General features: G+C 43.5%; 2 protein-coding genes across 2 annotated transcripts in view; one reads left to right on the top strand and one right to left on the bottom strand.

Moving 5' to 3' along the window:
* Positions 1-12,839, bottom strand: part of LOC309550250 (uncharacterized protein) — a gene marked incomplete at both ends in the record, with an annotated part of 974,848 nt that overhangs the window by 911,617 nt on the left and 50,392 nt on the right. The window lies entirely within an intron of this gene.
* Positions 9,926-10,946, top strand: LOC309550780 (uncharacterized protein). Its single transcript, XM_082251116.1, has 3 exons — positions 9,926-10,128; positions 10,245-10,342; positions 10,431-10,946. Exons 1-3 carry the CDS (start codon positions 10,044-10,046, stop codon positions 10,707-10,709), a joined length of 462 nt encoding a protein of 153 aa, XP_082107242.1. The 5' UTR covers positions 9,926-10,043; the 3' UTR covers positions 10,710-10,946.

Raw genomic sequence — 12,839 nt, 5'->3', positions numbered from 1 at the left:
AGTTTGGAGCACGGAGAACTTTCACACCTTATCAACTTTTCATTCATTTGTGGATTTAATTTAGCAAAATAAATTAATTGAAGTAGTTACAAAGTGGAAGCAGTGGACATGCAGAGAACACTATATTGAGCACAAATTATTGTATGATTACATGAATTTTCATGGGTTTTTAGTTTATATAATATAGCAGCAACTATTATGATATGAATGAAGTAGGTGTGAAGTGGAAGCAGTAGATCTGTAGAGAATATTATTTTGAGCACCTAACACTTTATAGATGAATGTATCCACATATTTTAATGTGTATGTACTGTGCACTGATCAGCCATAACATTATGATCACTGACAGGTGAAGTAAATAATATAGATTATCTCATTACAATGTCATCTGGAAGTGGGCAGGGTATATTTGGCAGCAAGTAAACATGTTTTCCCTGAAGTTGTTGTTTTTTTTAGAGCAAAGAAATGGGCATTGCAGTTTGTTGTGTATGGGGCTGCAAGGGATGTGGGCGAAGAGATGGCACCAGGATGCATTATGGGAAGAAGACAAGCCAGCGGAGGCAGTGTGATGCTTTGTCTGGTGGAGTTCTGGTGGGTGGGCATAATGTTCTGGTGGGTGGGTATAATGTTCTGGTGGGTAGGTATAATGTTCTGGTGGGTGGTATAATGTTCTGGTGGGTGGTATAATGTTCTGGTAGGTGGTATAATGTTCTGGTGGGTGGTGTAATGTTCTGGAGGGTGGGTATAATGTTCTGGTGGGTGGTGTAATGTTCTGGAGGGTGGGTATAATGTTCTGGTGGGTGGGTATAATGTTCTGGTGGGTGGGTATAATGTTCGGGTGAGTGGTATAATGTTCGGGTGGGTGGTATAATGTTCGGGTGGGTGGGTATAATGTTCTGGTGGGTGGGTATAATGTTCGGATGGGCAGTAAATGAACACACAACTTAGTAAGATAAATAAAATGAAATAAAGGAAAAAATAATTCCACCACCATTTTATTCTCAGCAGAGGAAATAGATACTAATAGGCTGCAGGAGATCTGCTTCATTTCAACCCCCTCCTTTTTTCTTATCAGATCTCCTGCAACCTATTAGCACCCATTTCCCTTTCTATGTCTCAGCAGATCTCCTGCAGTCTATTAGCACTCATTTCCCTATTAGAGAATAAAATGGCGGTAGTTCCAATGTTTTATGTCACACAATATTAGCGCAATGGATTAGGAAACAGAAAATGTCAGTAAAAAACCCAGTGCAGGTAATTTTGGGGCCACAGACACAATCTATCCCCCAATTCATAGATTCCTAGAGAAGAGTTTGTTGTGGAAGTGAAGTTGGGTACAAGTCAATGAAACCCCCGACCCTCCCAGCTGAGAACAATGAAGGAGATTACTATTCCAATCCTCCAACCAGTTTTCTGGCTGGGAAGGTCTGGGAGTCAATATTTCCCCAGCTGACCAACAACAATGAAGGAGTTTACTATTCAAATCCTCAACAACTCGTTTTCCCACTCGCTGTTTCCCCACCTGGCAGAGACAAGACTTCTTATAGAGTGTCAGCTTCTTGCATCGTCCAGCATCGGTGATAAATACAATGAGCCCTCCCCTTATATCCATAAATCCCGCCCTCTTATCATCAACGTAAAAGATGTGATAAATCATCGACGCATTTCACCTCATCAGTATCCAGTGATCAACCATAAAGTGACCCCAAAGTCCATCCAACGTCTCCTTTATACTTCAATAAATGATATCTCCACCAATAAATGTCTCCAAACCTCCAGAGCTTCGTCCTCCATATCTCAGTATATGCTCCAGCAAACCATGTGTAGTGGACTACAAAACACCTCCTTCCCCAAACACCAATTGTGTGCTCTCTTGGTGCTCACACTCAGATTGTGCGCTCCCCAGACCTCCATCACTCTCCTAATAAGTGGCTCCACAATAGCTTTGGAGGAACCCTGACTGAGAAAGACTGGACTAGGCAGTAATATATTTCTCTCCCCCTTGGTGGGAGTGGAGATGACCCATCTATAAGCATATACAGTACATACACACACAGCACAAGGCCGTGTTCACACTACCAGACCGTTCTCAGGGCTGCAGTTCCTCTGAGCTCCACAAGGTGGTGATCTCACTTCTACCCAGACAGGAAGTCTCTATGGAAGACAGACAGGAAGTGATGTCAGGTACAGACAGGAAGTGATGTCAGTACAGACAGGAAGTTCCGGGTGAGAGGTGAGTTGGGAGGAAGTAGAGCAGAGATGTTGCTGGAAGTGGCAGCAGAGGAGGTAATAAGATCTTATTTTCTATTTACGCCCAGTAACCCCCCCCCGGTCATGTCCGTCCTCTTTTATCGCCAGCAGATGATGATACAAACATATATAGGGTGGAAACCTAGATTAACCTCGTATATTGCAATAAGGGAATCTATGATCTGCATTTTTATATCATATTACCAGTTATTGATGATTATAAATAAAGTTTTGTATGAATTTAGTGATATATGATGATATAGAAGATGCAGTTCTTGGCTATAAATGATTAAGGAATCTGGGCGGGGGGGGGGGGGGGGGGGGACTTTTTAAGACCTCCTCACCTACCAATAGCTCTCCTAGACAAAGATTGGTGATTTTCAGTCCAAACACATCGGATATCACCAGGTTAGGTGAGCGCCCTCTCTATTTATATCTAAGCGGTATCCGGTCCGCCATCCACCGGAGTATCTGTGACCGGGACCCTAGTGGTGGATTCGCTCTTCTGCTCTTTATGCTGGTATTCCCCATTTACTGCTATATGTCTGTTGCTTCACAGGCCCCACAAACTCTGTGGGACTACAGAGCCCAGCACACCTAGTCATCTACATCCGAGGTTGCCAGATTACCCCAGGAGTTGTCTGACACTTTGTTATCAGAAAGTTTTATTGGAATTATCATGTTGAGGATTGAGATATTTTGTCCATAGTGCAAGCGCTGCCCAAACATTTATTATTTGTAGATTAACCCCTTCAGGGTCAGAGCATTTCTCCATTTATGGGGCTGGAACATTCTCTTCATTTTGGAGATAAATTCTAGTAATATGGTCCTCTAAACAAACAGCACTGACAATAAATAGACAAGACAATGACCATCCTGACCATACATCACCTACAAAGGGCAATGATTACACCACACAGGCAGCCAATGGGCAATCATTACAATATGCAGCCAACACAATGATGGAGTGCAGGGGTCAGGAGCATAGAGCCCCTTACATTGCTGGTCAGGAGGAAGAAAACATTCCCCAGCCTGCCATGAAGAATGTTCCATCAGTGTCAGAGGGAGGAAAATACTGAGGGCTCTGAGCAGAGGCTTAACTAGAACCTTCAGGGCCTTGGTGCAAGAAACCATGAAGGGCCTCCCTGACTCACTGGTCCTAGGCTCTCTCCGTCAGTTAATTTCCCATTGGCTAATGTTGGAGGGTGCTGAGCTCACATTGGTGGCAGATCAGGGACAGCAAGGGGGCTCTGTATGGAGGGGACTCTGCAAAGGCTGAATGTGCTGCACAACCTGTTCTTAGCAATCCTTCTTGGAAAACCTGGCACAGCTTGGTTTCTTCCGCCACACAGTGCCTCCTGCCCTCCAAATCCTTCTAGGAGATCAAGAGCTAATACCAGCCTTTTACCCCAAGCACCATACACACACAAGATGTTGAGGTAGAACCAAAGGAATGACTGTTTATTGAACTGAAATACAGGTTTTTGGTTTTTATACACTTCAAAATTAGGTCAGTCACCACATGAACAATAAAACTAAATATTTACCCAAAACATCACACACTGGTTTAGATAATGAGGTAGAGTTGACACAAAACTAATCTCATCATGTAGGAACCTCCAACAGTTAGCCAACAGACAGAAACAGTAGGTGACTCAATTAACAATGGGAATTCACATCTAGGAGGCACACAATGGGAGAGACACACATATCACCACACCTCCGACTGTCCGGCAACAGCCTACAACAGTCTATGAGTCAAAACTCATGCAATGTTCCAGCAGTCTGAAAAGGTGCAATAAATTTATCTATAGATCTCTTGAGGGATATCTTCGATAAATCTTTCTGTCCTAAGTGAAGGAGCCTCTCCAACCCAGTCTGCAGGAGGGCCACCATATTCCCTCTGACTATTAACCTGTAAAAGATTAATAATACACCTCTCCATCCACTCCAGGAGGGAAGCCTTATTGTCTTTATTCAGAGAATTAATCCAAGCCTCCCTATCAGCCTCCAATATGGGGTTGTCTATTATTAGAGAATGATCTGCTCTCTCAATGTGCCATAATCAGTGGGTAGGAGGCTTGCCTCTAGTCCTCTACAAAAGTCCCTGTCTCGGTTGGGTCTGTTACAGCGATCAATGGAGGAGCCTCCACTAATCCCGGGATTCTTTACTCCGGTAGCAGGATCCTTCCTGCGGTCTTGGTGACACCCCCCCCCCACATTGGTGTAACACCTGGGCCAAATCGCAGGTGTGACTTTTATGTGAATTTCACGACGGCGGTAGTTCAGCCACTGGTTCTGAGTAAACTAGAGGAGCTGAGGTACCTCTGAAGAATTAGTGGGACTAAAGGACTCTGAGAGCCTCTGAGGGATTACTTTATCTGATTTCAGGGGGGATAGTGTAGCAGAAGGACTCTGGCGGCCTCCTAGTAAGAGATAGGGGTGAACAACTCTGAGAGGTTAAATAGGAACGTTGAGAAAGAACATGGACTTTAAAGGCACTGGGTATATAAAACATAAACATTTTATTAATTCACACTTTTAAAACGCCAAAAGAAAAAACAAAATTAACATATACATCGCCTTAAAAAAGCTGTGAATGTACAAAACATCTAAGATATATAGCAATCACATTGCTGTGTTATAATGAACAAGTACAGATTATTGAGGTAACATGGTAAAGTAAGTGATACTTCACATCGGGACGATCCCCCGAAGGTGACAGGTAGATGTGCTGCCTTCCCAGGGAGATCGATCGATGTGTTTGCACATAAATACAATATTTAATTGAGCCAAGTTGCTCGACATGTTTCGCATTAAGCTTCTTCTGGAGCTAGTAATTCAATGCTCTATATGGTGATAAAATATAGATCAATTAGATCTGACCTCTGAGAGGTTAGTGCAGCTGAATTGCTGTGGGGACCTGTGAGGCACCAAGGTAAGAAGGAGCTTTTAGGCTCATATGGGCTCTTGGTCTCTGAGGGTTCTCCCACCCTAACCTGCACTTACTTTTCTGAACTCCTTAAAGAACTACTACCAGCAAGTGAAGGAAGCCTTCATAATCTCACTGGTCAAGGAATATGTTGCAGGACACAAAATAGACCAAGAGAAAAACCCCTATCAAATATTGTCCTTTTCCTACCCACACTGGGCTGCTATTGGAGAAAACAGAAGAGACTCCTCCCCTACAGCTCTGTACTCCACCAGCTATCCAATCCCGTCTCTTACAGCAGAGAGTGACAGTGACATCACTACTGTCAGTCAGCAGGCTGCCGGAGATTGGAGCCTTGCAGCCGGAGTTCTGGCAATTATCCTGATTAGCCGGCAACTCCGGCCAAAAGCCAGCAAGTTCCCCTTCCTGGATATCATGATGACCAGACATTGACCTCACAGCCCTGCCTCAGAGGAAACAATTCAAAGGAAGGATTGTATTTATCATTCCTTATCTGCAGATCTAATACTAATTAAATCCAATTCATAAACAAAAACAAACCCAACAGAGAAAAAGGAATTTCTGATCCGGCAGGTCAAGAACCCAGAACTTCAAAAATGTAGCAAACTCTAAATAGTCCAAACTAAATGTGTTCCCATGGGGGCAGTAGTTCCTAAATGTACAGCAACCCTCCTATTACCCCCCTTACATCCCCATCCCCCATTGTGTGACCAATAAAATCCACATACTGGTAATTCTTACTTTCTTTTCCCAAAGTTATCCGTCTACAAGGAGACCTGTATAGATCAAATGAGGATGGAGGAGGACCGGAGTCACATGACTGAGAAGATACTAAACCTCACCCTGGAGATCATCCACCTGCTAACTGGAGAGGTGAGGAGGATTCTGGGAGGTCACATGACATCACTCTTATCTCTATTAATAAAACATAGACCTGACCGGAGAGGTGAGGAGGATTCTGGGAGATCACATGACATCACTCTTATCTCTATTAATAAAACATAGACCTAACCGGAGAGGTGAGGAGGATTCTGGGAGATCACATGACATCACTCTTATCTCTATTAATAAAACACAGACCTGACCGGAGAGGAGAGGAGGATTCTGGGAGGTCACATGACATCACTCTTATCTCTATTAATAAAACACAGACCTGACCGGAGAGGGGAGGAGGATTCTTGGAGGTCACATGACATCACTCTTATCTCTATTTATAAAACACAGACACAGGGGTAACTCTAGGGGGAACAACAGAGGAAGAGGTAGACCACCCTATAGAAAATACGATTCACAAGGGGAGGAATGGAGAGAACCTTTCAAGATTGTCCAGCAAGAACACCCCCAGAGGGGTAGTCACCAAGGGGGGATACCAGTATCCTATCCTGAGAAGGAGGCCCCAATACCCCATCCCAACTCCACACCTCACAGGAGGAAAAGGAGGAGAGGTTGTAGATGTGGCAGAAAAGAAAAGGAAAAAAGAGATTTAACTACAGGAATTTTTAACCTCACAGAGATCAACTTTAACCACTTCAGCACTGCCCACTGTACATTTACTGCGGCACACTGCCGCTGGTGGGCAAAGCGACGTAGCCATACGTCGCTCGCTCAGGCAATGAGTACAATATTAAATGCACCCGTACATGGCATACATCGGTAATCCAATTCCTTGACTTGGAAATTTACAAGTTGGAAAATCATCTTAGTACCCGTACACATTTTAAAGATACTGACCAAAATGGATACATTTCAACCCGGAGTTGTCATCCTCCAAGTTGGATGAAGGCTTTTCCAAAGGGTCAGTTCCAAAGAATAAAGCGGAATTGTAAAAAAGAGGATGATTACCACACACAAACGAACATGCTGATAGGGAGGTTCCTGGAAAAAGGAGATCATAAACAACAACTTGAAACCACGAGGGAACAAGCAGGCCTACTGGATGGAAATACCCTACTAATACCTAAAAATAGGGACACACAAGGGGACCAGTTCAATTGTGCATTTCTCACAGTTTTCAATGTTCACTATAGAGAGGTAGAAAAAATAGTTAAAATATATTGGCCAATACCTTTAAAGGATCATACTTTGAAAAAAACTCTCCCAAATAAACCTAATTTAATTTACAGGAGGGCCCCAGGGTTGCACAACATGTTGGCCTTAAATGTAACTCAGCCTCTAAAGAGACCTCTCACCTTGGACCATACTGGTTTTTATAGGTGCAAGGCACGTAAAACGGTCAGGAACAGGAGTAGAAACAGTTTACCCCTCTGTTGTCACGGGGAAAAAATATGAGATAAAACAACTCCTAACCTGTGACAGTGGGTATGTCACTTATCTACTCATGTGTCCTTGCAACCTCCAATTTATAGGTCTCACCACAAGAACACTAGCCAAAAGGGTGGGGGAGCACAAAGAGAACATTAGAAAGGGGTATATACATCATAATGTCTCCAACCATTTCAAACCGGTACACAACCAGGACCCGTCACTGTTGAGATTGTGGGGTATAGACAAAGTTCGTCCTTATTGGAGAGGTACAAATATGACCAAAAAGGTCTCCCAAATGGAGACCCAATGGCTATATAGGCTCCAATCACTGTATCCCCAGGGCCTCAACATTGATGTGGATTTAAATTGCTTTATTACTGATTACTAATTTTCAACTTCCTTTTCTTAAGAAAACTTTTTATACTTTTATTAAGGTTCATTATTACTATGTAACGGGCTCACCACAGCATGGGGTCCCCCCCCCCCCCATTACATTGTCTTAATCAGGGAGATTTCATCATTTTTTACATTTTAGTTTTTATTCCTTTTTGAAATCTCTTGTTTACATTTATCTCTCTTTCATTTTTTCTCACATTCCCTTTTCAGTGAAGTGCAGTTTTGCCATCTGACTTGTAAATAGATCAATCATGGTCCTAATTGTGGGGAAAAGTCATTATATATTATTTTTTTATGGCAGGTGCAATCTCAAAGATCTAAATGTAGAACCCCTCATGTGTGGTCTGCTCAACCATAAAATTATGATATGTATATTTTTATATTCTTTGCATAAGCGCCATAAATACATTTTTAAAATGTTATACTTCATCATGGTGTTTGTCAGAATGATATACGATTGATTATACACCAGGGTTCCTCCAGCATGTGCGGATGAATATTTCCTGATAGAGGCAAACATCTATTCCTATGTTTGCCCCCCCACCTCATTTTGGAGGAGCTTAACCAATCCCACTCATTCATTAATGCAAACCGGAAACAGTCACTTCCTGAAGATGCCAAGTACGGTGAAACGTATGCCTGAGCGGGGATTCCTCACTTCCCTGAATTCCAGGTGACTTCCCTTTCGAGCCTAGTACCGAGAGGGAGGCATGGTTGGAACTCTGGCGCCATACGGTTCACATCCACACATGCTGTAGCAATCATCGTGCCGGGCAGACACGGTTACCTGTGAGTGCAAAATCTCTTTTATATCGCTTTTAAAGAAACATCAATAAAATGACTGCACTAGAAGCCCTTTCAATATCTTTGGTGGAGTACATCTTTACTTCTCTAGCTACATCCAGAGGGGTCTTTGGAGCGGTATGGTGTGAGCCGAGGAACCAATTGGTCCTCTATACAGAGTTTTTTTTTACTTCCTGTAAATATAGGGTCAAACACCTTTGGTGAGTTGCCATCTACCCTCAGAGCCTCTGTGATGAGGGAACTGGAAGATATCCCCTTCACAGAATCACTCCGTATATTTGGAGTTGGGAACAGTCACATTGGATTTATATTTGCATTTATGTGTCCAGAGCTTCTCCCATTCTTTGGCACTCTCTACCCCAATCTGTCCGCCTGTCCCCTAATCTATCCATCTTTAAACGATCCCTGAAAACTCTTCTCTTTAAAGAAGCCTACCCGGCTACTAACTAATAACACAGTTTCACTTGCTCCATCAGCTCGTCCCCCACAGCTATTGCCTTTTGTATCAATTGACCCTCCTTTTTAGATTGTAAGCTCTAAGGAGCAGGGCCCTCTGATTACTTTTGTACCAAATTGTAGTGTAACTGTAATGTCTGCCTTCATTTTGTTAAGCGCTGTGCAAACTGTTGGCGCTATATAAATCCTGTATAATAATAATAATAATAATATTGTGTCACGGATTGGCGTTATTTGTTTTATGTATTTACTATGGATTAGTCCATTACTAGAGCTATGCACTTTAATCCATACAGGTCACTTGTTGGATAATACATTGATTATTTGGTCTAGCTCAACATCTTTATTTACTATAATTTTCATGTATAAAGCTATTTATATCTATTGCACATCGAGGGCGCCATCACCTTCTATTATTAGTCTTATCTCTATTACTAAAACACAGACCTGACCGGAGAGGTGAGGAGGATTCTGGGAGGTCACATGACATCACTCTTATTTCTATTACTAAAACACAGATCTGACCAGAGAGGTGAGGAGAATTCTGGGAGGTCACATGACATCACTCTTATCTCTATTAATAAAACACAGACCTGACTGGAGAGGTGAGGAGGATTCTGGGATTCTAACATGACATTCCTATTGGTTCTTCAATACAGAGATTCCCTCTTCTGAAGTCAGGTGATCATATGACCATCACAGTGCCTCCATGTGACTCCCTAAATCCTGAGAAACGCAACATGCAGAAGATTCTAGAAGTCACTAAGAAGATGATGGAGCTGCTGACAGGAGAGGTGAGCGGTGCTGGGAATTCTGGGACATTATCCAGTAACAGACAAGGGATGTGTCTGGATGGTGACTGTATCATTGTGTGTGTCAGGTTCCTATAAGGTGTCAGGATGTCACTGTCTATTTCTCCATGGAGGAGTGGGAATATTTAGAAGGACACAAGGATCTCTACAAGGACGTCATGATGGAGAATCAGCCGCCCCTCACATCACCGGGTAAGAGGAGACTTTATTGTAAAGGAGAGAGCAGTACGGAGGATCCACCTAGATCCCCCATCATCTGATAAACACATAGAAACAATGTATTCAGTCAGTGTGTGTGTTTCCTACAGATGGATCCAGTAATGGGAACCCACCAGAGAGATGTCCCCGTCCTCTGTATTCCCGGGATTCCACACAGGAAGGTCACACCATCCCCCACCATCATCAGGTAGATGAGGAACAATCACTGATAGTATCATTAGGATCTGTACATTATCTCCATTGTTACCATTGATTTCATTTTTTTATATATTCAGAGTGGAATCCTCGGGGATGATAATATTGTTGTTAAAGAAGAGTATAAAGAGGAGGATGAGGAGTATGAAGTAATGGAGTTTATAGAAGAACACAAGGATATGATGGAGCCACCTAATACCAGGAACCCACCAGAGAGATGTCCCCGTCCTCTGTATTCCCGGGATTCCACACAGGAAGGTCACACCATCCCTCACTGTTTCAAGGTTGGTGGGACAGAGAATATAGAACGTGGATTCGTGGAGACGATGTGTGGATTCTTTTTGGTGAGGTCACAATAATAATTATTATGTCATACAGATGTTATTATTGATCTTTCTCTTGGTTTAGGGTGAAGATCCGATAGATATAAAAGTTGATGTTAAAACAGAAGACAAAGAGACGTATGAGAGGGATGATCAACATTCTGCAGAGGTGGATGGAATAACGGGGACATCAAAGATCAACACAGGTGGGTCCTTAACATTAAATACATTACATACTCCTGACCCCTGCACTATATACTCTATATTGTACATTACATAATTCTGATACTATATAGTCCTATCTGTTGTATCTTATACATTAAGTTGTACATTACATAGTCCTGCTCTCCCCTCTACCCACTGCTATATATACACATAATATGGATTCTCTTTTGTTACACCCATTTCCTACCAGCTGGACATTTTATATCTGATGATTTGATTGGAGGACAGACTTTTACATGGGGATAATAATGTGATAACATCCTCCAACTTAGGAACCTTAAACAGAAAGTGATAATGAGGGAGGAGTCAGTAACCCAATGATGGAGATCTTCAGGATCAGTCCAGTCTTCATCTTGGTTGTTCTCCCCCCATCCTCACTCTCTGACCTCTGGTGGGACTCAGCCCCGCTGTTATTCATGACTAAATTATGGACTAAATAAGGAAGTGCGGGATTTCTTGTGTTGGGAAGATGGCAATGAGTGATAGAGGGGGAGGGGACACTCGTCCTATAATCCCCTCATCACTGTCACTCCTATAAAAGACAGTTCTCGTTGTTCCCTCACTCTGTGACTAAGGTCCATGAATAAAGAAATGAACTGGTAGGAGATCAGAGGACCCATTTACTTTCTTTCTTTTTTTAAGCCCATAGCGTGTGGAACACACTCAAAAGACTCCACCCGGTGCATAAAAAAGTGCACACACACAAAGTGAGAACACAAAAAAGCACAGGGTGTGTGAAAACGTATGGTCTTCCCTCCGAAGAGGTAGGACCCGAAACCTCGATCCCCCGGGGCGCAAGACTCCTGACAGGGATTTAAGGTACTTGTGGTCAGTCGGCCGAAACCAAACTGACCCCGTTCTTCAGGGGGACTGCCGAAACAGCCCACATCAAGTACTAAGTGGAGCTCCCCCGAAGGGAGACCCCATGGGAGAGGGCGAACTAAGCCAAAAGGCCATATCCACCCCCTCCCAAGACTCAAGGCAGGGCCCGAGGACCCACACCCTCCAGTCGTGCAAATAAAGAGAAAAAAGGTGAAAGTGCAGTGACAAACTCCAAAGAAAAGGACAAACAAACAAAAAAATGGGGGAAGGGGAAGTGGGGAAAGTGCTTTGGTGCCATGTGAAGAACCAAGGCAGGCCTTCCAGCCGGAATAAAAAATTCCTCTGGTGCAAGCCAAAAGGCCTGTCCCAAGAGGCAAGTGTGAAAATGGTGTTCATAGTGCAGTGACCAAGGTGCAGAAAAAACTCACAGCGAGCTGCCCCTCACCAGTGAGAAATTAAGGCACCCCTGGGCTGCCACCCCAGGGGCACATACACTACGGGCTTTTTCTATCTCAGCCCCCAGCCAGACCGAGTGTAGGGTGGAATTGTAAGATCCTCAGAGACAAAGCTGCCTGATGTGGGCGGAGTCCTGCTTTTGGAGAACCAATCGGCTCATGTCTAGTAATAATCTTTGTATTTCTATTATAGTAGATGGACGGGAGATGAGGAAAACCTCAGAGGATTGTCTCACTTTGTCTCCAGACTGTAAAGTAGAAGATGAGGACATCAAACAGCATAGTCCAAGAGAAAACCCGGCTACCTCAAATGTCCATCCGGCACCACACAGTGTAGATGGACCATCGTATTCCTCTTATCCTGAGGAACCTCAGATTGTGAGGGACGGTGCCGGACCATCGTATTCCTCTTATCCTGAGGAACCTCAGACTGTGAGGGACGGTGCCGGACCATCGTATTCCTCTTATCCTGAGGACCCTCAGACTGTGAGGGACAGTGCCGGACCATCGTATTCCTCTTATCCTGAGGAACCTCAGACTGTGAGGGACGGTGCCGTCCTTCCAACAGATAAGAGGTTTTTCTGTACTGAGTGCGGGAAGTGTTTCCAATCTACATTCCATGTTAATAGACATAAAAGATCCCACACCGGGGAAAAAACACATT

This window comes from Pelophylax lessonae (genome assembly GCF_965119305.1).
Source record: "Pelophylax lessonae genome assembly, chromosome: 3".
In the NCBI taxonomy this organism is placed as follows: Eukaryota; Metazoa; Chordata; class Amphibia; order Anura; family Ranidae; genus Pelophylax; species Pelophylax lessonae.
This window is presented reverse-complemented; position numbering and strand designations above follow the sequence as displayed.